Source organism: Salvelinus fontinalis, chromosome 38 (assembly GCF_029448725.1).
Source record: "Salvelinus fontinalis isolate EN_2023a chromosome 38, ASM2944872v1, whole genome shotgun sequence".
NCBI lineage: Eukaryota > Metazoa > Chordata > Actinopteri > Salmoniformes > Salmonidae > Salvelinus > Salvelinus fontinalis.
Window position 1 is genome coordinate 14,485,968 of NC_074702.1, and position 24,672 is coordinate 14,510,639.

Sequence of the window (24,672 nt, forward strand, 5' to 3'; positions counted from 1 at the left end):
TATTTGATACGATTCAAATAATTCCGCTCCAGCCATTACCACGAGCCTGTCCTCCCCAATTAAGGTGCCATCAACCTCATGTGATAGCAGGCAGACTAGGGGTCAGGTTAGAGGCCATTTAAGCCAAGTAGGCTGAGGTGCAGTAGACTAGCTCATGTCTTCTACCTTTATTTCCTGGTCAGGGCTCTAAACTGACTTTTTTGTTGTTGACAAGGGGCATGTGTACGCCTAAGGTGAAAAATGTAGGAGCACACAAAGAAATTTAGGAGCACAATGAAATATATTTGACGTAACAAGCCGTTTTCTTTGTAGTAATGGTGCAAGGGTGACGGTCATGAATCTGCACTCCGTGTATTCTCCATGCCACTCAGGGGCTGCCGCACAGTGAAGTAATACTTGCAACAATTATCTTATTATTATTAATTCATTTTTTGCCGCTCTGGTGCTCTAAATAAAAAATGTCAGGTCGCACAGCAAAATATTTAGGCACATATGCGATTAAAATGGTCGCACTGTAGAGCCCTGATGGTATACTGTAGGTCAGATAGACACCGGCATTAAGCACAAGGATCTGTCTCTCAGTAAGGCAGCAGCAGGAGTGTTGTAGACAAAAGGAAGTCGATAACCCCTTAAACCAACCATGGGGGTTCAAACCCCATCAGCTTCCTGCTAGCTTTGCACTCTGCTTCATTAGCGCCGTCTGCCTTATGACTTTAACCCATAGAGAATTATAGAAACCTCGAGTGACCAAAAGGTCATTTTAGCATGGGCAGCGCCATTGAGGGCTTCCACCATGCTTCGGTTATTTTAAAGTAGTCAACTCGGAGGCGATTCCTATGGATTGTAGCCTCAATGGCGTTGCCCATGCTGTCACAGATGCCATAATTTCACAGATATAAAGATAAGTCCTCTATCTATCTCTATGCTTTAGCCTCAGAGATAATGGGTCTGGTTCCTGCCAAGGCGTTGCAGCAGAGGAAATGGCAACAGACCACGCCGCGACTGGAAAAGTTATGAACTAGTTCAAACTTAAACACAGCATCAGAGGGGGGAGAAAGAGAGTGACTAATGAGCTTGAAAAGCCACAGATTTAATTGAAACACTGAAAGGCAGCTGAGGCACGGGGCAAGGCAGTGCTCGTCATGATGACCGCGGAAATGTTTTAATTGGCCAGCTTGGGGGACCTCATCACTCAGGCCTGTGACCAGTGTTAGGGGACCCCGTATTGGCCTGCGTCTGGTCCCACCCCAGCCCAACATAACAGTAACACAACACAGCAAATCGTTTTTTCCTACAGCAGCTGCACTGCAACTCCCCTTTGTGACACCAGTGTTTACAAACAAGCATGTTGCTACACAGCCCTGTCCCCTTGGACCATTTAGTCACCCTGTTCTATGTCAAAGGTCCTCTGCAGTAACAGTCATTGGTAAATGGTGACATCTAGTGGTGTAGTATAGATCGCTCTCTCAGGACAGACTTAGAACCACCTAAATCTAACCAGCTTAGACATCTACCATTAATGTTTCAACAGTGTTGAACAGATAAGGACCTGGAGACAGGCTGTGTTTGGTCAGTGTCAGCCAATTAGCATGACTGGCCTCATGGGTATATTTTCGCACGCTGCCCTGAATGAGACAGGGTCAGGAACTGTTAGGTAGTTACACACCCCGAGTGAGGAGCAGAGCACATGCACACACAGAGGCACACAGTCAGTCAGTCAGACAGAGGCACACAGACACACACACACACTCTCTCTCTCCCTCAACCATCAATGCTAAGGGCTGTAGCCCTCTCTCCCTTTCCTTGTCTCAGCCAGTCAGTGTGGGGAACTCCAGTGTGTGTGTCACAGACAGTCAGGGGGAACTGCTGGAGGTGAGCGGGAGGTGTAATAGAAACTTCACAGGGCTGTGGTGCATGGTCTGATCTCATCTTCCTGATGCTCAGACCTTGCCCTGTAATCAGTGGCCACGAGTCCTAGGGCCCAGGGGCCTGTATCCTGTCCACACAGTAACCCAGCTGTATGGAACAATACACCCAATATACCCCAGGACACCTGCACACTGACCAGAACACCACTAACCCCAGGCCTGAAGACTTTATGGGACAGAGAATGAGATGTTCTGACGGGAATAAACCCCTGGTCCTGACAGAGAATATGATGCTTATGAGGGGAAGAGGTGCAGGGAGAAAAGCCTGTATCTAAACTAGAATGCTTCGTTAAGCAGATCTAGTACAGTAGCAACACTTCATCAGGGTGTAGGCTGTGACTGTTGCCTTCTATTGTTTTTTACAATTATTTTAATTTCACCATTATTTAACCAGGTAGGCCAGTTGAGAACAAGTTCTCATTTACAACTGCGACCTGGCCAAGAAAAAGCAAAGCAGTGCTACAAAAACAGCAACACAGAGTTACACATAAACAAACATACAGTCAATAACACAATAGACAAATCTATGTACAGTGTGTGCAGATGTAGAAGAGTAGGAAGATAAGGCTATAAAATAGGCCATTGTGGCAAAATAATTACAATTTAGCATTAACACTGGAAAGATAGATGTGCAAGTAGAGATACTGGGGTGCAAAAGAGCAAGAGGATAAGTAACAATATGGGGATGAGGTAGTTGGGTGTGCTATTTACAGATTGGCTGTGTACAGGTACAGTAATTGGTAGGCTGCTCTGACAGCTGATGCTTAAAGTTAGAGAGGGAGATATGAGACTCCAGCTTCAGTGATTTTTACAATTCGTTCCAGTCATTGGCAGCAGAGAACTGGAAGGAAAGGCGGCCAAAGGAAGTGTTGGCTTTGGGGATGACCAGTAAATATACCTGCTGGAGCGTGTGTTACGGGTGGGTTTTGCTATGGTGACCAGTGAGCTGAAATAAGCCGGGCTTTACCAAGCATAGACTTAAAGATGACCTGGAGCCAGTGGGTTTGGTGACGAATATGTAGTGAGGGCCAGCCAACGAGATCATACAGGTTGCAGTGGAAGGTAGTATATGGGGCTTTGGTCACAAAACGGATGGCATTGTGATAAACTACATCCAGTTTGCTGAGTAGAGTGTTGGAGGCTATTTTGTAAATGACATCGCCGAAGTCAAGGATCGATAGGATAGTCAGTTTTACGAGGGTCTGTTTGGCAGCATGAGTAAAGGAGGCTTTGTTGCGAAATAGGAAGCCGATTCTAGATTTGATTTTGGATTGGAGATGCTTAATGTGAGTCTGGAAGGAGAGTTTACAGTCTAACCAGACACCTTGGTATTTGTAGTTGTCACATATTCTAAGTCAGAACCGTCCATAGTAGTGATGCTAGGCTGGCAGGCAGGTGCAGGCAGCAATCGGTTGAAGAGCATGCATTCATTTTACTTGCATTTAAAATCAGTTGGAGGCCTCGGAAGGAGTGTTATGGCATTGAAGCTCGTTTGGAGGTTTGTTAGCAGTGTTCAAAGAAGGGCCGGATGTATACAGAATGGTGTCGTCTACGTAGAGATGGATCAGAGAATCACCAGCAGCAAGAGCGACATCATTGATATATACTGTGAAAAGAGTCGGCCTGAGAATTGAACCCTGTGGCACCCCCAGAGACTGCCAGAAGTCTGGACAACTGGCCCTCCGATTTGACACACTGAACTCTGTCTGCAAAGTAGTTGGTGAACCAGGCGAGGCATTCATTTGAGAAGCCAAGGCTATTGAGTCTGCAGATAAGAATGCGGTGATTGACAAAGTTGAAAGCCTTGGCCAGGTCGATGAAGACGGCTGCACAGTACTGTCTTTTATCTATGGCGGTTATGATATCGTTTAGGACCTTTAGCGTGGCTGAGGTGCACCCATGTCCAGCTCGGAAACCAGATTGCAGAAGGTACGGTGGGATTCGAAATGGTCGGGGATCTGTTTTTTTACATTTACATTTTAGTCATTTAGCAGACGCTCTTATCCAGAGCGACTTACAGTAGAGTGCATACATTTTATTACATTTTTACATACTGAGACAAGGATATCCCTACCGGCCAAACCCTCCCTAACCCGGACGACGCTATGCCAATTGTGCGTCGCCCCACGGACCTCCCGGTTGCGGCCGGCTGCGACAGAGCCTGGGCGCGAACCCAGCCCAGCCTGGGCGCGAACCCAGAGACTCTGGTGGCGCAGCTAGCACTGCGATGCAGTGCCCTAGACCACTGCGCCACCCGGGAGACAAAGATGACAAAGATGATTTTTAACTTGGCTTTCGGAGATTTTAGAAAGGTAGGGCAGGATGGATATAGGTCTATAACAGTTTGTGTCTAGAGTGTCTCCCACTTTGAAGAGGGGGATGAACGCGGCAGCTTTCCAATCTTTAGGGATCTCAGACGATACGAAAGAGAGGTTGAATAGGCTAGTAAATAGGGGTCACAACAATTTCGGTGGATAATTTTATAAAGAGAGAGTCCAGATTGTCTAGCCCAGCTGAGTTGTAGTGATACAGATTTTGCAGCTCTTTCAGAACATCAGCTGTCTGGATTTGGGTGAAGGAGAAGCAGGGGGGGGGGCTTGGGCAAGTTGCTGCAGGGGGTGCTGAGATGTTGGCCGGGGTAGGGGAAGCCAGGTGGAAAGCATGGCCAGCCATAGAAAAATGCTTATTGAAATGATCGATTATCGTAGATTTATCGGTGGTGACAATGTTTCCTATCCTCAGTGCAGTGGGCAGCTGGGAGGAGGTGCTCTTATTCTCCATGGACTTTACAGTGTCCCAAAACATTTTGGAATTGGTGCTACAGGATGCAAATTTCTGTTTGAAAAAGCTAGCCTTAGCTTTCCTAACTGACTGAGTATATTGGTTCCTGACTTACCCGAAAAGTTGCATATCGCAGGGGCTATTTGATGCTAATGCAGAACACCACAGGATGTTTTTGTGCTGGTCAAGGGCAGTCAAGTCTGGGGTGAACCAAGGGCTATATCTGTTCTTAGTTCTACATTTTTTGAATGGGGAATGCTGCACTTTTGAAGAGCAACCAGACATCCTCTACTGACGGGATGAAGTCAATGTCCTTCCAGGATACCCGGACCAGGTCGATTAGAAAGGCCTGCTCACTGAAGTGTTTTAGGGGGCGTTTCACAGTGATGAGGGGTGGTTGTTTGACCGCGGACCCATTACGCATGCAGGAAATGATTGCTGAGATCCTGGTTGAAGACAGCAGAGGTGTATTTAGAGGGCAAGTTGGACAGGATGATCTCTAAGAGGGTGTCCATGGTTACGGATTTAGGGTTGTACCTGGTAGGTTCCTTGATAATTTGTGTGAGATTGAGGGCATCTAGCTTACATTGTAGGACGGCCGGGGTGTTAAGGGCACAGCTGGGGGCTGAAGGGGGTCTATAACAAGCGGCAACAGTGAGAGACTTGTTTCTGGAAAGGTGGATTTTTAAAAGTAGAAGCTTGAATTGTTTGGGCACAGACCTGGATAGTATGACATCCTGAAGAGTTATATCTCTGCAGTACATTGCAACTCCGCCCCTTCGCAGTTCTATCTTGTTGGAAAATGTTATAGTTAGGGATGAACATTTCTGTATTTTTGGTGGCCTTCCTAATCCAGGATTCAGACACGGCTAGGACATCCGGGATGACGGAGTGAATGAAAGCAGTGAATGAAACAAACTTAGGGAGGAGGCTTCTAATGTTAACATGCATGAAACCAAGGCTTTTACGGTTACAGAAGTCAACAAATGAGAGCGCCTGGGGAATGGGAGTGGAGCTAGGCGTTGCAGGGCCTGGGTTAACATCTACATCCCTAGAGGAACAGAAGAGGAGTAGGATAAGGTCTAACAGGGTAAAGGGAAAAAATAACAGCATCTATCAGCAGGAAAAACAGCTGACTGGTGAGGTTGACCCTGTGTGCAATAAGGTCTTATCAAATGCTGTTTGTATCTATTCGACATCACAACAGTTGATGACAGTGCTATTTGGTTTACACATAGAGAAGAGGGAGACTGTGTAGATGATACATCTGTGAGCTCAAACCCATGTAAACACCATGACGATACATTAGACTGAACAACACCAGATGGGAATATTTTACCAATTCAGACTATAGAGCTTTAACAGGAAGTGCTGTATCCAGGGACCACAGATGGATATTAACCATGCTCCTGTATGTAGATAACTCTGGTGCAATACTGGGGTTGTTGTGAATGGTCCCTGACAAATAAAGAAACACAATAATACTCACTCTGGCCTGTAGATTGGTAGCCAGTAGACTAGCCGCCCCCCGATGACCAGGTGGTGAGCTGAGAAGTTTAACAGGTCAGTGAAGATGTCACTCAGGTGGTAGGCCATGGAAACGGGGACATGGCTGTCCCCAACACTGGATGAAAGATAAAGAGTCTGTTACTGCAGTGAAGATGCCTTTACACAGATTTAACATCATCTGAGAGGACTTTATATATCTCTAGTGTATCTATTTTTTTCAAGTTTTATAGGCCGTCTTTTTCAAAACTGAGCAAATATACAAAGCACTATAAACAACACAGACTCAAGAGGAAGATGAAGACGTACTAGTCTTCAGATGACTTCACACTGTTTACACTGTCCTTCTGAGAGCCTGTTCTCCTGGTTGACTCCCGAATCCCATAGGGGGCTGAGAATTAAACAAACACAAAAATGAAACAAGAAATTTGAACAGATTTAAATCTGAACAAATCACAAAGAATGTGGACTTCAACAGACTAATACGTTTTACTCGTGCATGGCTGTACAGGAGACATTACAGGATGGAGGACCCTACTAGGGAAGAGCACACACAGAGCTCTAGGATAAGAACGTACGGTCAGTGATGATGGCGTCAAAGAGCACTCCGTCCCTCCAGATAGGCTTGGAGGCGTCAGACACAAGGACGTCCACATACAGCTTCTCTGAGCCGTACTGACGCAGGTTGGCTCGGATGTTCTCATCTGGACCCCTCCACTTCTGGTTCTTACGACTCGCTTTGCCTGAAAAATAAACCAAAATACTATTATACAGCAACGCACTGGGTTGTAATTAGGGCTGGGACAATACCAGTATCGCGATACTCCTTAGTATTGTGGCAAGGAAACAAAGTACAAAGCGGTTTTAACTTCTTTAGGAAAACAGCCCTAAATGTTGGAAACATTATATTGTCATCCAGATTCATATTTATTTATTTTCCAAGCTATAGCACAAAATATTTTACATGCACACAGGTGTAAAAGGACCAGTAGAGTTTGATCTACTTCTTGATTTCTTTGCCATGGAAAGAATATTGAGATTGTGGTTATCGTCCCGGTCCTAGTTGTAATCATATCACGTATCAAGTGTTAGGCCTATAGGACAATACAATTGGATTTAAGCATGAATATGAGCACAGGAAAAATTGAAGTATTTAAAAAGATGATAGAAAGAGCATAACCAACATAATGTTCATCATATAAATGGATTAACTCGCTTGCCAAAGCAAAAGATATTTAGCTCTGGGTTCCAAAATAAGAGAAAGTAAACAAGGCCATTTCTAGGACATTACCTATCCCATGGATGGTGTTGTAATCAATATCTGTTCCACAGACATATGCACCAAAATGAGAGCATGCAACCAGGAGGCTACCTGAGAGAGAGAAAAAATATCCAATAAGCACAGACTAGCCTTGGGTTCAGCTAAGATGCAGTTTATTTCTGCAAGTGTCAGTTCAAAGACCAAAAGCAACTTTTCTCTTACCAGTCCCAACGAAGGGGTCGTAGACCAGGTCGTAAGCTTTGACCCTGGCATGGTTGGCCATGATAAAAGACAACCCAGCGTCCATACTGGTGTTACCTATGAAGTGCCTGTTCTTCACACTGTGAGAGCGAATCAACTCACGCTGGCCATCTGCAATCTAAGGAACATACAGTTGATAAGACAAGATCAGATATAGGCTTACCTTTATCATTAAATGAAACAGTGCTTCTCAACCTGGTACCTGGCTTATACACAGGGGACTTGGGAAGACTCATAAGGACGTAGGCCTCATGATAAGTTTCACAAGAGGGAATACTTCAGGCAGACCAAAATGTGATTGGGAACCAAAGAAGGTTAACAACCACTGGGGTAAACAACATTAATGAGTAATAGTCATTACTCATTTGTATAATGACACAGAAATGAAGGAGCACACAGCCTCACCCATCTCCCAAAGTAGATGTAGAGAGGCTCGTCTGGGATGTTGTTAGGGTCAGTTCCATAGTCCTCCAAAAGACAGAAGATGTGTTTAGGGTTCCTTAGATTGACCCTTCCCTCAAAGGAGAGATATTCCATTGCCTTGGGGAGGAAGACCACAGGGTAACTTGTCCAGGTGTCATGGTGCATACTGCATATCAGTGCCTGCCTTTAACACAATAGTGCAGTACAAAAGGTAGAGTAAATTTACTTTTTTGGGCTCAATCTTAAGTACAAATTACTGGGACCAAGTCAAGTGTATCATACTCACATCTATCTTCTTAATTCTATCTTCGAACTCTAGAGTCTTGTTGAAAGTGTAGACGTTGATTTTGTATGTGGAGTCTTTTTGTAGGAAGGGTGACTGTTGGGAGGGGTAAAGTTACACACATTAGATACTCCACATTAGTGGAGTGGTTTGCCCTCTATTTAGATAGTAATGTAATTTCTCACAAACCATGTTCTCTGTTGGATATTTCAAGAGCGAGGTCCTGAGTTCAATGTGTGTTCTGCCATGACCCCACAGCTCAAATGCAGACCTAGGTAATAAACAAATAACCACAAAAAGGTAATTACAATTACTGTGACATTCAAGTTGAGAATCACCTCAGAAGAGAAGGGCTGATGAGCAATGCTGCAGTACCCATCTAGCTCTTTTCGTTGCAACTCCATTGTTGATCTGTCTCACTTACTTTGCACAAACAGTTCTGGCCATGATGCTGTTGACATCTTCCTCTGACAAGCCATTCAGGCGCCAGAATGGAGACTGGGGAGAAGAACAGCAGATTTTAGGATTTGAGTAGCCTATGCATGAACACATGGCCAACTTCTCCCTTCATTGTGGGCCGGCTAAGGATTATTGGTGTCTCTGAGGGGTCTTTGGCCTGGTTTGCTAACTACCTCTCAAAGAGCGCAGTGTATAAAGTCAGAAAATCTGCTGTCTCAGCCACTGCCTGTCACCAAGGGAGCACCCCAAGGCTCAATCCTAGGCCCCACGCTCTTCCCAATTTACATCAACAACATAGCTCAGGCAGTAGGAAGCCCTCACATCCATGTATATGCAGATTAATTTTGTGTTAAACGCAAAGCTTTCCCAGTGTCCAACAAGCTTTCTCTACCCACAAAGGTAATGTGGTTTGGTAAAAAGAATTCACCTCTTCCCACAGATGTTAATACTACCTCTAAGTGTTTAGAGCTTGAGGTAGTCACCTAATACAAGTACTTGGGAGTATGGCTAGACGGTACACTGTCCATCTCTTAGCACATATCCAAGCTGCAGGCTAAGGTTAAATCTAGACTTGGTTTCCTCTATCGTACTCGCTCCTCTTTCACCCCAGCTGCCAAACTAACCCAGATTCAGATGACAATCCTACCCATGCTAGATTACGGAGACATAATTTATAGATCGGCAGGTAAGGGTGCTCTCGAGCGGCTAGATGTTGTTTACCATTTGGCCATCAGATTTGCCACCAATGCTCCTTATAGGACTCATCACTGCGCTCTATACTCATCTGTAAACTGGTCATCTCTGTATACCCGCCGCAAGACCCACTGGTTGATGCTTATTTATAAAACCCTCTTAGGCTTCACTCCCCCCCTATCTACTGCAGCCCTCCTCCTCCACATACAACACCCGTTCTGCCAGTCACATTCTGTTAAAGGTTCCCAAATCACACACATCCCTGGGTCGCTCCTCTTTTCAGTTCGCTGCAGCTAGCAACTGGAATTAGCTGCAACAAACACTCAAACTGGACAGTTTTTTCTCAATCTCTTCATTCAAAGACTCAATCATGGACACTCTTATTGACAGGTGTGGCTGCTTTGTGTGATGAATTGTTGTCTCTACCTTCTTGCCCTCTGTGCTGTTGTCTGTACCCAATAATGTTTGTACCATGTTTTGTGCTGCTACCATGTTGTGTTGCTACCATGTTGTGTTGTCATGTGTTGTTGCCTTGCTATGTTGTTGTCTTAGGTCTATCTTTATGTAGTGTCTCTCTTGTTGTGATGTGTGTTTTGGCTTATATTTATATTGTATTTATTTGTATTTTTAATCCCAGGACCCTGTCCCTGCATGAGGCCTTTTGGTAGGCCGTCATTGTAAATAAGAATTTGTTCTTAACTGACTTGCCTAGTTAAATAAAGGTTAAATACATTTTTTTTAAATGGTATGGCTATCAGGCAAATAATACATATGGACACTAACTTATTTTACCTTTTCTTTGAAGTTTTCACCTGGATCAAACGGTTTGCCCCTGAGGGACAGCAGCGACCTAATCTCCTGTAATGTTACGATGTACAAGAAATAAAATCTGAACATTTCTGAAGAATTCAAACATGACAGCTTGCAGCTTGTAACGTTACTAGCTTAGCAAGCTAATGTATGGGGATACATGCCGTAATGAGACACCCAGATCTTTAGAGATGGAGAGAAATAACACAACATTTACAGTTTGACAGAGAGGTACGACATTGATATGCATACCGGTAGCCTGAAGTCAACATTGTCGTGGGCCAGATGTATCAAATATTGTAGGCATGTTCTGCTACAGTGGATCGCCATGTTCGAGTTCCCACGCAAAATACATCCGGCTAGGAACCACGTCCCCGCAAATAGTGGTTCCTGTCAGTTTCAAAATAAATACCACTTTACCAGCAATGAATGTGCATTAAATGCATGTATTTTGGAAACGCAAAATTAAAATGAGTATGTTTCAGTTTTGTCATTAACGTCCAAATAATTGTGTGCTTATTATTATGTATAGCTGCTACATAACTGCTTCATAAATTAGGGTGAATCATTTTACTGTCGAGAGAGCTAATGATCCACCAACTAAACATATCCCAAAGTTAAGCAGCTTTACTTCAGAACATTGCTCACTGACATGGCACGTGACACCAACATTTAGCTACCTGCGTCATCACCACATTGTCATTGGCTACTTTGGATGCCGATCAGTGTTTTTCACTGCGGGTAGAAAAATAATCCGATTCAGCACTGTCCTAATGTAAAGTTCCATAGCATGGATACAATGTTGCTAACAGACACACGTTCCTCAGGCTATGTCAGTGTTCGTGACAAGAAGTGTAAGGTACCTAAAATCAAATATCAGGACCAATGTCAGCTATTCACAACGGGTCGACACGGACAGAAGAATAAAATCTCGGAATAAGCAATACATCGATTTTGACATTGTAGCAGTGACACTTGTCACCTTACCGTATGTATGTCACTTTCAGTTTACAGATGTGTGCTCACCTTGCATTCCTATATTTCTTGTAATGTGACATTTATTTGTGCGAGATAAATTAAATGTTTTTCATTTTTAAATCAATCTGGAACAGGGGCATCATGTACCCTAACAATCTGAGGGGGCACAAAGTATGTGAAGTTGGCAGGGGGGTGGTCCCCTTCCTGAAATGGGCAAATTTAGCATTTTTCAAACATCTGAAGCAGCTTTTTCCTGCAATCTAGAGCCATAATCACTATGCTTAATTCTATTAAAAAAATATGTATATTTTTCTGCATATCTAAGCATACCTCTTGAGCTCTCTGTATTCTCCTGACTGGTGCTTATTTTTTTCAAAGAAACTAAATATGCTTCTCTGCATCTCTTCTAAAGTCTAGGTAAAATATTAAAAGGAATGTGAGTCTTATTCAGTACATTTAGTAATTGCTAGCTTTTCTAAAGACTACCAAACTTGCCAGCAGGCATGCCAACTAAGATAGTTAGACAAGCTAGCTACTCTAACCTGATAAATAGCCTGAAATGGCTTATTGGTAGCTAGGTATGAGGTTGGGAGATTGGGAACCTATCTGGACTAGCTAAAGCCAACTTCATAAAATTGCTACAGTAGGTGGCTAGTAGTATTATAGAGAAACAACAAAAGATTTAACAAAAAAAGTTAATTATATATATACACTGAATAAAAATATAAACACAACATGCAACCATTACAAAGATTTTACTGAGTTACTAGTCATTGATACCTTAAAAATAAAAGTAGGGGCGTGGATCAGAAAACCAATCAGTATCTGGTGTGACCACCATTTGCCTCATGCAGCGCAACACATCTCCTTCTTATAGAGTTGATCAGGCAGATTGTGGCCTGTGGAATGTTGTCCCACTCCTCTTCAATGGCTGTGCGAGGTTGATGGATATTGGCGGGAACTGAAACACACTGTCATACACATCAATCCAGAGCATCCCAAACATGCTCAGTGGGTGACATGTCTGGTGAGTATGCAGGCCATGGAAGAACTGGGACATTTTCAGCTTCCAGAAATTGTGTACAGATCTTTGCGTCATGGGGCCATGCATTATCATGCTGAAACATGAGGTGATGGCGACGGATGAATGACACAATGGGCCTCAGGATTTCGTCACGGTATCACTGTACATTCAAATTGCCACCAATAAAATGCAATTGTGTTAGTTGTCCATAGCTTATGCTATGAAATGGAGAAAGGAGAAATTCTCACTAAGAGGTACAGTACAAGTCAAAGGTTTGGACACACCTACTCATTCAAGGGTTTTTCTTTAATTTGACTATTTTCTACATTGTAGAATAATAGTGAAGACATCAAAACTATGAAATAACACATGTGGTAACCCAAAAAAGTGTTAAACAAATCAAAATAGATTTTATATTTGAGATTCTTCAAAGTAGCTACCCTTTGCCTTGATGACAGCTTTGCACAATCTTGACATTCTCTCAACCAGCTTCACCTGGAATGCTTTTCTAACAGTCTTGAAGGAGTTCCCACACATGTTGAGCACTTTTTGGCTGCTTTTCCTTCACTCTGCGTTCCAACTGATCCCAAACCATATCAATCGGGTTGAGGTTGGGTGATTGTGTAGGCCAGGTCATCTGATGCAGCACTCCATCGCTCTGCTTCTTGGTCAAATAGCCCTTACACAGCCTGGAGTGTGTGTTGGGTCATTGTCCTGTTGAAAAACAAATGACAGTCCCACTAAGAGCAAACCAGATGGAATGGTGTATTGCTGCAGAATGCTGTGGTAGCCATGCTGGTGCATTGAATTCTAAATAAATCACTGACAGTGTCACCAGCAAAGCACCTCCATACCATCACACCTCCTCCTCTATGTTTCATGGTGGGAACTACACATGCTGAGATCATCCGTTCACCGTCTCACAAAGACACGGCAGTTGGAACCAAAAATCTCTAATTTGGACTACTCAGACCAAAGGACAGATTTCCACCAGTCTAATGTCCATTGCTTGTGTTTCTTGGCCCAAGCAAGACTCTTCTTCTTCTGGGTAACCTTTAGTTGTGGTTTCTTTGCAGCAATTCGACCACGAAGGCCTGATTCACAGTCTCCTCTGAACAGTTGATGTTGAGATGTGTCTGTTGAACTCTGTGAAGCATTTATTTGGGCTGCAATTTCTGAGGCTGGTAACTCTAATGAACTTATCCTCTGCAGCAGAGGTAACTCTGGGTCTTCCTTTCCTGTGGCGGTCCTCATGAGAGCCAGTTTCATCATAGCACTTGATGGTTTTTGCAGCTGCACGTGAAGAAACTTTCAAAGTTCTTCAAATATTCCGCACTAACTGACCTTCATGTCTTAAAGTAATGATGGACTGTCGTTTCTCTTTGCTTATTTGAGCTGTTCTTGCCATATTATGGAATTGGTCTTTTATCACATAGGTTTGTATATTCTGTATACAACCACTACCTTGTCACAACACAACTGATTGGCTCAACACATTAAGAAGGAAAGAAATTCCGCAAATTACCATTTAACAATGCACACCTGTTAATTGAAATGCATTCCAGGTGACTACCTCATGAAGCTGGTTGAGAGAATGTCAAGAGTGTGCAAAGTTGTCATCAAGGCAAAGGGTGGCTACTTTGAAGAATCTCAAATATAACATACATTTTGATTTGTTTAACACTTTTTTGGTTAGTACATAATTCCATGTGTTATTTCATAGTGTTGATGTCTTCACTATTTTTCTACAATGTAGAACATTTAAAAAAATAAAGAAAAAACGTGAAATTAGTAGGTGTGTCCAAACTTTTGACTGGTACTGTATATATAAATTAGAAATAGGCCTAGGCTACCATACAGACATGTAATTGTGCTCTCAACAGTTGTTCATTGAAACTTTTATTACACCCACAGAAAATGAACTATGCCTAAAAGTGGACAAACCACTTAATACGTACAAGACATCTGAAACACCACCATGGAGAACAACGATGCACCTGTCGAGTTTAACGATGACAGGACAGTGTGTGTGACGTCAGTGAAAGGGTTAAAGGAGAACTGGCAGAGATGGTCCAACAAGCACCAGGAGTACCAGAAACACAATCCCTTCAGTAACGACCGGGGGGCTATGGTGAGTGTGACTGCCCAGCAGCAGAGGCTCCAACGGGACCAGGATGGCTACGGGAGGCCCCTAGAGGGCTCGTTGACAGAGCAGAGGGGCCGGGACGCCCACGTCCACATCAGCCGGGAGGTGGAGGAGCTCTGCCAGGTGATCAGGGACATCGGGGAGAGCCGTGGCGGTGGGGACGGAGGCAGCGAGGAGAGACCTGTGGTGACGGTGGAGTTTGGGAAGCTGTTTGAGCACTATGTGAACATCTCCAACAAGGTGGTGGGGATCCTGCTGAGGGCCAGAAAACAAGGCCTGGTCAGCTTTGAAGGGGAGATGCTGTGGCAGGGGCAGGATGACCAGGTCCTCATCACACTGCTACAGTGACCAGGATGAAATAACAGGGTCACCATTATGCTGCTTCAGTGACCAGGTTGATGCAGCCGAAGTACAAGACAGTAACCTAGGCCCTGTCCAGAAATATCCCCTAGCCCTCTAGGCATTTGTGTAGTTGTGAAAGGATTGGCTAGGTCTAAGCAATATGGTGAAAATTACATTAGGTGGGAAGGTGCAGCAACAGCACCTATCCAATTCTTTCAGATTTACACCTGCACCTAACAGGGGTAGTTGTTTCTGGGCAGGGCCCAAGAGAACCAACCTGTGGCAGCAGTGACATGCATTACATGCATTGTAGGATGAACCTGAGCTTATTGGCCTGACTGGACTTTTTTGCATTCCCAGTTACACCACTACACTGTAATCTACATAGCGCTTACAATGTTCTTTAGCAACCTTTGTAATTAGACACAGAGGAAAGGTGTACTTATTAATGGCAAAAATACAACACTGACACTGTAGGCTTATGTTAGAAATGCTGGAAGGAGGCTATGAAACTGCATACATGGTTGACAATGTAGCAAAATGCATCACAATTCTATTTACATTCAGGAGAAATAGCACATCACTTTTTGGTCGACTGGCATTTGTGGAATTCACACTGTACTAAATGCATTTTTCAACCTAACAAGGGTTGTTTGAGGAATGTTTTTGCAGTTACTTGCACCCATAACACAATATGATGAAATGTACTGTAACACTTTACTCATTTGAAAAAAAAATATTTTGGTCACCAACTAATATACTGTATTCCAAACGTGTTTATGTTTACAAAGGAAAGCACTGATGTTTATCAATAAAGTCTTCCAAAAGATCACCAAAACTGACTGCTAATTCATGTTAAATTGCATTAGAATGACAGGTAACACTATTTAAAACCTGCATAACATATAATACTTTAAAATAAGGCATTAGAAAGGGTCATAAATGGTTATATGAAGTTACATTGTCTAATAACGGCATACTTTACAGTAAGTGTTACTGAATGATGTTTCCCATTAATAAGAGACCAGGAAGGAAATCTGAAACCCTTGTGGAGGCAGCAATGCATCATTTATTTAACCATGAACAACCATTATTATTTTACAGGGACACGTCAACCAATAAATACAAACACATGACGCTCTCAATTTCATGCAGCAGCATACACTAAACATACATTACTTCGTTGAGTGTTCCATTGGGCTGTAGTGCATAACAAAATCAAGAATCACTCTCCAACATTCATAATAAAATAACACAATTAATGTAGAGTATTGTGTTAAAAGAATGTGTGACTCAAGAAACAATTGTTTATGGATGACTGAGAATTAGTAATGTAGGTATTATTCAGTGACTATATTAAACCTCCACAATCCAGTCTACTCTTCCATTTTACCCTTTGATCGTATATGATTGATTACCATTCATGCAAAACAGTTGCTTTTCTGACCACTTGACTGAGTCCTAAAAGAGCTCATACTTCTCATTATATTTCTCTGCTTTCAGTTATTATACCTCATAATACGGGATACTGTTGACAGCGACTGCATCGCAAATGGCGCCCTATTCATTACACTACTTTTGAGCCCTATAGGAAAAGGTGCCATTTGGGATGCCAGCCAGAGGCACAATGCACATGTATTACTCATCTTTATCAAAGGTATCCTGCAATGAGACTTACAGTAGGTAAGGAAAAAATATTTGGCTTAATTTCTGATTTGGCTGTTCAGCTTGATACTAGAATTAAAAACCTCATCACTAGTCTCACTGTAACCTGCTGGGGAGTACAGTACACTCACAGAGAACCACGGAGGGAGACCAGACCAGTCCTGACCTGCCCACCACTACTAGTAAGGTAACCCCGTTTCTCACTGAACCAGCCCAGACTGCAACCCACCGCTCAGGTGGTCTCTCCCTTAGAGTTCAGCTGCTGAATCAACTGGTCAGCCTGCAGGAGACAAACACAAATAGTACAAGAATAAATACAAGACAATTCATGGCTTCTTCATGGCTTTTTGATGACTAAATTGCCAATCCATTGTCACGCTCATGTATTGTATCAAAAGGTAGAAAAACAAAGGCTCTTGCATGAGGTGCCTGCCTGCAAACCAACCTGATGGGAATAGACTGATAGAGGTGAGTGTCCCTGACATACTGTATAGATGGCCACCCTTTAACCTGGGAAGACCCATATACACACTGAAGGCAGACACAGGTAAAAACAGGTTTCCTAGTCCAGTATATTTGGGGGTTTAGTCACCTTACATGGAGTTAATCGACCATGAAAGCTGGCAGTGATAGATCAGTGTTGGCTGACTGGCTCGTAACAGATGACAACACAACAGCCAGAGTTAAATAAAAGAGCTGCTAGAACAGTGAGGAACAATGGAGCTATTCATCAGCTGCCAATCTAGACTGTCTAACTATACGTTTAAAAAAAAGAGCCCTCTTTCCCAAACGCAATGCTAACAAGCTACTCTGACAAGTCTAAGTGGAGTTGATGTGTTGGTGTCCAGGTGCTGTCAAGGCAGCAGGGCAAGGGAAATTGTTCTATCCAGACTTTGGTACTGTATGAACACTGAACACTGAACTCAATAGGTGGATAATATTATCACAGAACAGACAATGTGGGGGGGAATAGTTAAACATTTATCACACAAATTCTGACAGCTACTGTACTACAATGGCCATTTGAAAGAGACTTACCGTGACAAACCAATAAGAGTTGGGTCTGTAGAAGAGGCGGGACATTAAGCCCATCTGACTGGCAGGTGCCAACACATGGAGGTGCAGGTGAGAAACAGAACAGAATGGGGGCCAGTGGAAGCCAAACCTGTCGATACATTTTCTTTTTAAACAATGTCTGCTTCTTTGTCTCTGCATGACCTGCTGTGACAACAGCAACATGTTCATAATGCAAAATTCTACAGACTGCTGAATGTGATTTGCCATTGTATGTCATTTCATTAAGCCAAACCAATCAACTATGCATGCATAGCAAAAATAAATAAATTGGCCTATACAAGTTGGAGCTACTTGTTAAAAGGGCCGGGACGATACCAGTATAGCGACTCTCGTCAGTATCGTGGCAAAGAAACAAACACACAACACGGCTTTAACTTACTTTGGAAAACAGCCCTAATGTTGGAAACAGACATCATTATGTCATCATCTAGTCACATTTGTTCATTTTTCAGGCTAGATCACACAATAGTTTGCATACAGCAGGTTTTTAAAGAACAAACGAGTTGTCTGCTTTCTATTTATTTTTTTTTGCCATAGAAAACATATCTCGATACTGGTATTGTCACAGCCCTAATAACATCTGAAGATTGAAAAACGCTCCTTCATTTGAATCATGTGACATTGACTGGAGAGAATGTTGTGGTCATACCTAACATCACTGAGGTCTAAGACATTGTTCTTCTGAAGGATCTCCATCCCTATCTCCACCATCTTCTCTACTGATCACACACACAGCAGGATAATCAGTTAGACACACACACACACACACACACACACACACACACAGACCTTTAAAGTTGCATACCTAATGACACATGCTCTTTACTGAGGGATTTACAGTTTCCAACATGTCTCGTGGGCACAACCAGGTAATGATGGGGAGCTCCAGGCTTGATGTCCCTGAAGCAAGAGACCTCCTCGTCCTGTCAAGCGCACGAAGTCAAACACATGGGGTGGTCACTAGTTGGTTCAGCTAGGACGTCCATCACAATCAGCATTGTTTTCAGTTTGGAAGCTAACCTGCCTAAAAACTATTTTTTAGGATCATTAATGTATATTGTTTCCACATAGCTATGGAAAAATGATAATGGAACAAAGGGGATAATGGATTAGCTCAAAAGACCTGTCGTTAACTGTCAGTGGTCATCATCGTCGCTGTTTTCTGACAGCTAACCTAGCCAGCTAACGACGTTAGTTAACGTAACGTTAGCCTAGCTAGCTAGGTTAGTGTCAATAATTCACTCATACTTACAACATGAAGAATCTCCGTGCCCATCTCATTGTTGACAACCTTGCAGAATATGCATTTCTTGTCGTATCCTTCGCCCTGACCTACTTTTATTTTAGAAATATCTACATTTGCACGTTCAGAACCCTCGTTGGTTGCCATATTTATTGGTCGTCACTAGTTGCCACAGCCACAAAGTCATAAACCCCGCCTATTTCTACAATTTATTTTCTTAAAATGCGATTTTAAACCTAACCTTATATCTAACCTTAACCACACTGCTAACCTTATCTCTAACCTTAACCACACTGCTAACCTTATGCCTAGCCAATTTAACGTTGTGGCTGTGGTAATAAGTGGAAATCATATTGTCGGTGAGACTGTGACCTATAATCAACGAAGGAATACAAGTGGATCAAGCGGTTATCGTCGGTGAGTCGAAGTGTAAAGCAAACAATTACCCAACTTGGCAGTGCGCACGAATGTCCACCCGAAGGTGGCAGTGAAACACGTCTCACACTGAATCGTCTAGATAAAATATTTACATTTTAGACATTTAACAGATATGCTTTTCTATTTTCTGCCACGTCTTCAACATTTATAAGTCAATGCTACGGTTATATTGCATTGTTGTATTTGCCAAAATTATTTAAAGATGTTTTTTTTAAAGCCATTTTCGTGACCTAGGAAAAGAACGATAAAGATTAACTTCTTGATTTATTTTTTACTGTTCATAGACTATTGTTTATCTAACTTCTCCTTACTATTTACATTACTAAAGATGTGCTCAAATTAGGTATTTTGTATTTTATTAGGATCCCCATTAGCTGTTGCGTAAGTACATTAGGCTGCATCCTATGTAGGCCTTGCTTTTGAGATCGCAGGTGTCATTTTCATTAATCTAACATACTTTCTTTGACAGTACAGCAACATGTAAATCAATGCTGTGACATTTTATAATTTCTTTCAAAACCAATAGTTGTACAACGACTGATGTATGTGTGATTACTGAGGTGGCCTTAGGCTACCTATTGCTAGCTTAATTTCAACATACAGAAATGACTGGGCATCTAGCATGATATTTCAAAATACTGGGTTAATCTAAAACATGTCAAATGTCCTTTTGTTGTTATCATTAATATTAGTATTACTATTTCAGGCAATGGTGCTTATTGATCTTATAACAATCAGTCACATAATCACACAAGTTTAAAGCACATTTTTTGTCACCTGGAAATGCAGAATTTTAATAAGGAGCCATTAACAGTGCCAGCACTGTACAGCACACATACAGAAAAACAAAACAAAATACTTCCCTGGATAACATTCTTTAAATATATCTATATATATATTTTTATAGCAAATATAAAAAACACCAAAGGAATGTGAAAAAGACGCCAAATTAAAACAATTGGTCCATCTTATATCCTGTTTCGTTCTTTTAAACAAATTTCCTTATTCTCTTTTAGAAATGTAAGAAAACATTTAACATGGATTTAAACCCATACCTTTAGTACAAACCATTACCGTGGCTGTTTCTAGACCTGAGTGTTGTGTGTGTGAGGAATCCCTACGGGGCATCTGATGTTGTACCCTTGTAACACAGACACAGAAATAAATACAAAATAGTTGGGTAGTACAGTAGTGTGTTCATCTTAGCCTCTATAAAGTTCAAAGCTTATGATGGAATTGTAATGAGTATAGGATCTTACTCTAAAATGGGCTTTGGTTTGTAAATGCTGTCCATAACAAAGGATTGATGGAGGGTTTACAGCTTAGATATCTAGAACCAGTTGTAATGCTCGTATTGGACAGAGCTTGTTCAGTAGCAGGTATTGAGCAGCAAACAGCAGGACACTGTAAAACAGCCTGTCTATCTCTACACAATACAGTCCTCAGTTAACCAGGCTAAACACAGATACAACCCGAGTTAATGCTGGTATTATAGGTTACACACTGGTAAAACACAGGTAAAACCAGCCTAAAAGTCACTAGACCAGGTTTTACACAGGACAAACCCAGGGGAGAATGACTGCCCCCTCTCATTCAAGGCCAACCACAGTACTGCAGGCATTATTTGCAGAACACAGGATCCCCATTACAGTGAATGGGAAGATGACAATCTTCATGGTCAATCTTCATATAAATATAATAACAAATAAAAACAAAAAATTGTACTAAGAATTGCTTCTATTACCCCAGATGTATGTGCTTGAACCGATTGTTTTAAAATCGCACACAGATTATTATCATAATTTAGTAGCTAATGGCAGCATGCCCCATTCTGCCTTTAACGTGAAATACTCAATGAGAGGGGGCAGCACTGAGCTAGCCTGCAACGTCACATCCTGGAGTAGCTCAAACTAAGCATGTAATGCCTACGTAAATCTCCCACATGAGACGCCATCTTAACGGACATCCTTGGCTTCAAATGCACTATTGAGTTTTCACATAGGAATGACTGGTGTCACGTGATCAATGGCATTGTACATTCATATATACAGTCATTGGACAAAAAAAAGCTTACTGTATTAAGCTTACTGTACTTTAACAGCTTGAACACAGGCTAAACCTCACTGAACACAAGTAAAGTCATGGTGTAAACCATAGATAGACATGGCTCTGGCTTTTTTCTCTCTCTCTTTTCCGCTTCTGAGTCTCTCAGCTTCTCGCTCTGTTTACTGGACAGTCCAGACCTCCAGGTCCTGCACTGTGAAGTCTTGCTGGGTGGACAGGGGCTGGTTGTTGAAGGTGTGACATGGGAAGCTGGCACCGTAGTACAGATCAGCATCCAGCCACAGGCCAAAAAGCCCCCTAGAGGTCAACAAGAGAAACATATATCAGACCAGAGCCAAAGGATGTGGTTTAGCCTATCTGATCTGAAGACATCAATGAGTTTGTGGAAGCTAACTAGATTTACTTTTAGATGATAAAGGCTTCGGTATTTCTGATATAGAAAATTCTGAACACTTACCCTCCTCCACCAATCTGTAGAGAGTCCATATGGCCCCTGATGAAGTATGAGTTCTCACCACTCCACCTGTAGGCCTGTGTGAAGAGAGAGGTGTCAGATTAACTCCACCCATCACAACAGTCAAGAGACAGCCTATTAACTACAACGACAGGGGCTGTATCTGAAATGACACCCTATTCCCTATAGTACAAAGGTAAGCTCTGGTCAAATGTAGAATTGGGTATATAGTGAATAGGATGCCATTTTGGACAAAGCCGTGCACACAACAGTATGCAGTGTTACCTTGAATGCAGGGTCGAAGCTGTAGACAAAAGTCTCTCCTGTTCCATAGCAACAGTCACTCACTTTGAAGGGATGGGAGGAGAAGGCACCAAACACCTGAGAGAGAGGAAAACAAACCTATTAGCATTTTACTGGGATCGTATGACCCATTCATAATGTAATAACATTGTAATAGCAGTACATGGATGTAACAGTACGTTAGATGTCAGTCATATAGAACAGTGTGTTGTTGAGATGTCTACCTTTTTGTCCATGTCTTTGATGACCAGAAGCACAGGACTGTCGATGTGGGCCATTTGCCTGTACAGAGTCTTCAGGCTGGTGCCATGAATGGCTGTGCTGTAGACCAGGTTCCATGGATACCCCCGTGTCCTCACTGGTATGTGATTGGCTAGCTGTGGGTTTCAGAAACAGAGGATGAGATGGATGATGAGAAAATGTCCCATTTAAATTCACATGTCAAAGCTGTGTAATGCTGAGATGAGTATGTGCACTTTATTTTCCCGGAACACAGTATAAATTGAATAACCAAAAAAAAGTCCCATATTTAGCTTTGTACATATCAAACAAACCAAAGCACTAAGTTCCTCCCATGAACTGGCAGTGTAGCCTATATAGTGCTGTGAGATGATTACTTTACTTTTCCTTTACTTCATTGGGTTTATTTGACAGATACAAAGCTCCTTCATCAACATTTCTGTAAACGTGCCAGAATTGACTGTATTAGCCACAGTGTTTTGTTGTAGTGTAGTTTAACAGTAACTCACACTCTCGATGTGTTGGCCGTTGAGGAGCTGGCTGTGATTTCGGAGAACAGGAAGTATGTCCTCAGGCTCCTCGTCCTCAGAGCGTTTACCCTCCTCTGACCTGCACACGCTCCATCGAGGCTTTATTGAATCCTTCCCTGTGATGATCTGCAAGGAAATAACCACAAACTCTGTTAAGGGGAAAGTTCACCAAAATTACAAAATGACTTATATGTCCCAGATATTATAATTTTTCGCTTTCATGTTCAAATTATCTTAAAGTATTACGGTACAAAATCCATTTCAGACACTTTGGGATGATTTGGACATGAAATCACAACTCTGTTAAAACACATTCTCCTTTTCTCTCTGGGAGTTTCTAAGCCACATCTCTGTTAAAACACATTCTCTTTTTCTTTCTGTGATTTTCTCAGCCACATCTCTGTTAAAACACACTCTTTCTCTGCTGTGAGTTTCTCAGCCACATCTCTGTTAAAACACACTCTTTTTCCCTGTGAGTTTCTCAGCCACATCTCTGTTAAAACACACTCTCTTTTTCTCTCTGCTGTGAGTTTCTTAACCACACTGATATTGTAAAACAAGGCTGAGTAATTAACTGACTCAAACACAAACACAAACACAATAAAACATGAAATTACACCCACAATCAGTACTAGTGAGTCAGGGTGGTTGATAAAAGACAAAATACAATAATTTCTTCAACCCTTCACCAATAAATAAACTACTCTTCACATATTTGGGTCATACTAAAGGTATTTCAAAAATACAAATAAAATGGCATGCATACTAGTACATTATCTCACACTAAACATTTTAATTCACAAAAATCAGAGTATAGTTAGCAACCCACCTCTACATATGGCTCCAGACATTTGTTTGCAAAGTAAAGCACCTTGATGTTCTCCTGCATTGGTCTCATGTCTACTAATATTCCTCTTATTCACCCCAAACACAACTCATGTATACTAATAATGTAACACAGTTGCCTCAGTATATGATACTGTATGTACCACAGGCACAGGCAAGAGTGTAAACTGATAACCTGTACCCAACCATCAAATGCTCTCTCTTACTTCATTCAACTTCCATCCCCCTAAATCTCATTGGCTGATAGCAGACCTGCTTGTGGAAACCATATTGGCCACCTTTTGTGTTTCAGATTCCTTTCTCGAAAAACAGGATGGCACTTGTAGTAAACTGAATTACAGGGCATATGCCCATATATGGGGTGTCCGGCAGGTTTGAGCTAACTGTCAAAATATCTCATTGTTGCACTCATGGCAGTGAGCCAACAATTCTGTAGCCTGGGTACTAGTCTGTGTCTCCTAACCTTCCACTCCTTGTACTCCGTGCCATTTGCCAAACATGTTTAGCATATGAGAAGAAGTGGCAAGGAGTGGAATGTTAGGAGAAGAAGACTGGTACCCAGGCTAACAAATATGTGCCTTAAAGCTACAATATTTCATAGATATTTCATCACAACAAACCTAACCTAGATATATAAATGTCAAATAAAAATCGTTTCAAACTTGCTTAAATCTATTTCATACTTGTTTCATTTGTCTAATCCATTCTTTATAATGAGAAACGGCTCTCATTGTTTTAGAGATAGAAGTGGTTGAATGCAATGCCACATCTTTAGATCCTTGAATCAGAACTCACCTCCCAGTTTATGGCAGTAGAGCAGCACAGCACAGCTAGCTGGAATTTCTCCACTACCAGACAGCAGCGATGCTTGTGGCGTCTCGTGTTATTGTCCTTGGTGTGGATCTGTTCAAACCTGA

General features: G+C 42.2%; 4 protein-coding genes across 9 annotated transcripts in view; 1 reads left to right on the forward strand and 3 right to left on the reverse strand.

Annotated features, from left to right (window-relative positions):
* Nucleotides 1-10,957, reverse strand: part of LOC129837392 (tRNA (guanine(10)-N2)-methyltransferase homolog) — a 34,291-nt gene extending 23,334 nt beyond the window's left edge. Inside the window, exons 1-11 of one of the 3 annotated variants that reach the window (XM_055903522.1) lie at nt 10,658-10,956; nt 10,388-10,453; nt 8,868-8,941; nt 8,633-8,714; nt 8,447-8,539; nt 8,143-8,277; nt 7,699-7,855; nt 7,507-7,587; nt 6,794-6,958; nt 6,525-6,606; nt 6,199-6,333 (exon numbers count right to left, since the gene is read on the reverse strand). In XM_055903522.1, the coding sequence (XP_055759497.1) occupies nt 6,199-6,333; nt 6,525-6,606; nt 6,794-6,958; nt 7,507-7,587; nt 7,699-7,855; nt 8,143-8,277; nt 8,447-8,539; nt 8,633-8,714; nt 8,868-8,941; nt 10,388-10,453; nt 10,658-10,735 (1,148 nt within the window). In that variant the 5' untranslated portion in view covers nt 10,736-10,956. Of the gene's footprint in view, nt 1-6,198; nt 6,334-6,524; nt 6,607-6,793; nt 6,959-7,506; nt 7,588-7,698; nt 7,856-8,142; nt 8,345-8,446; nt 8,540-8,632; nt 8,715-8,867; nt 8,942-10,387; nt 10,454-10,657 lie in introns of those variants that run through there. The other 2 variants (XM_055903523.1, XM_055903524.1) reach the window with 2 other exon arrangements.
* Nucleotides 10,958-11,105: 148 nt separating this feature from the next.
* On the forward strand, nt 11,106-15,727 carry LOC129837384 (actin-binding Rho-activating protein-like). Of its 3 annotated transcripts, none has more exons than XM_055903510.1 (2): nt 11,106-11,397; nt 14,322-15,727. In XM_055903510.1, exon 2 carries the CDS (start codon nt 14,386-14,388, stop codon nt 14,899-14,901), a length of 516 nt encoding a protein of 171 aa, XP_055759485.1. In that variant the 5' UTR covers nt 11,106-11,397; nt 14,322-14,385; the 3' UTR covers nt 14,902-15,727. The 3 variants fall into 3 exon arrangements, with proteins under 3 accessions (XP_055759485.1, XP_055759484.1, XP_055759486.1); XM_055903509.1 differs by having other exon boundaries at nt 11,106-11,393; XM_055903511.1 differs by lacking the exon at nt 11,106-11,397 and adding an exon at nt 11,408-12,410.
* A 206-nt stretch (nt 15,728-15,933) lies between these two features.
* Nucleotides 15,934-19,266, reverse strand: LOC129837385 (adenosine 5'-monophosphoramidase HINT3-like). Of its 2 annotated transcripts, none has more exons than XM_055903514.1 (5): nt 18,890-19,266; nt 18,443-18,560; nt 18,287-18,353; nt 17,599-17,725; nt 15,934-16,840 (listed from the first exon to the last, which is right to left on the reverse strand). In XM_055903514.1, the coding sequence occupies exons 1-5, from the start codon at nt 19,025-19,027 to the stop codon at nt 16,793-16,795; spliced, it is 498 nt and encodes a 165-aa protein (XP_055759489.1). In that variant the 5' UTR covers nt 19,028-19,266; the 3' UTR covers nt 15,934-16,792. The 2 variants fall into 2 exon arrangements, with proteins under 2 accessions (XP_055759489.1, XP_055759487.1); XM_055903512.1 differs by having other exon boundaries at nt 18,287-18,356; nt 18,890-19,260.
* A 956-nt stretch (nt 19,267-20,222) lies between these two features.
* LOC129837807 (nuclear receptor coactivator 7-like) lies at nt 20,223-23,893 on the reverse strand. Its single transcript, XM_055904253.1, has 6 exons — nt 23,739-23,893; nt 22,889-23,035; nt 22,364-22,516; nt 22,122-22,217; nt 21,840-21,913; nt 20,223-21,679 (listed from the first exon to the last, which is right to left on the reverse strand). The coding sequence occupies exons 1-6, from the start codon at nt 23,805-23,807 to the stop codon at nt 21,544-21,546; spliced, it is 675 nt and encodes a 224-aa protein (XP_055760228.1). The 5' UTR covers nt 23,808-23,893; the 3' UTR covers nt 20,223-21,543.
* Nucleotides 23,894-24,672: the final 779 nt, after the last annotated feature.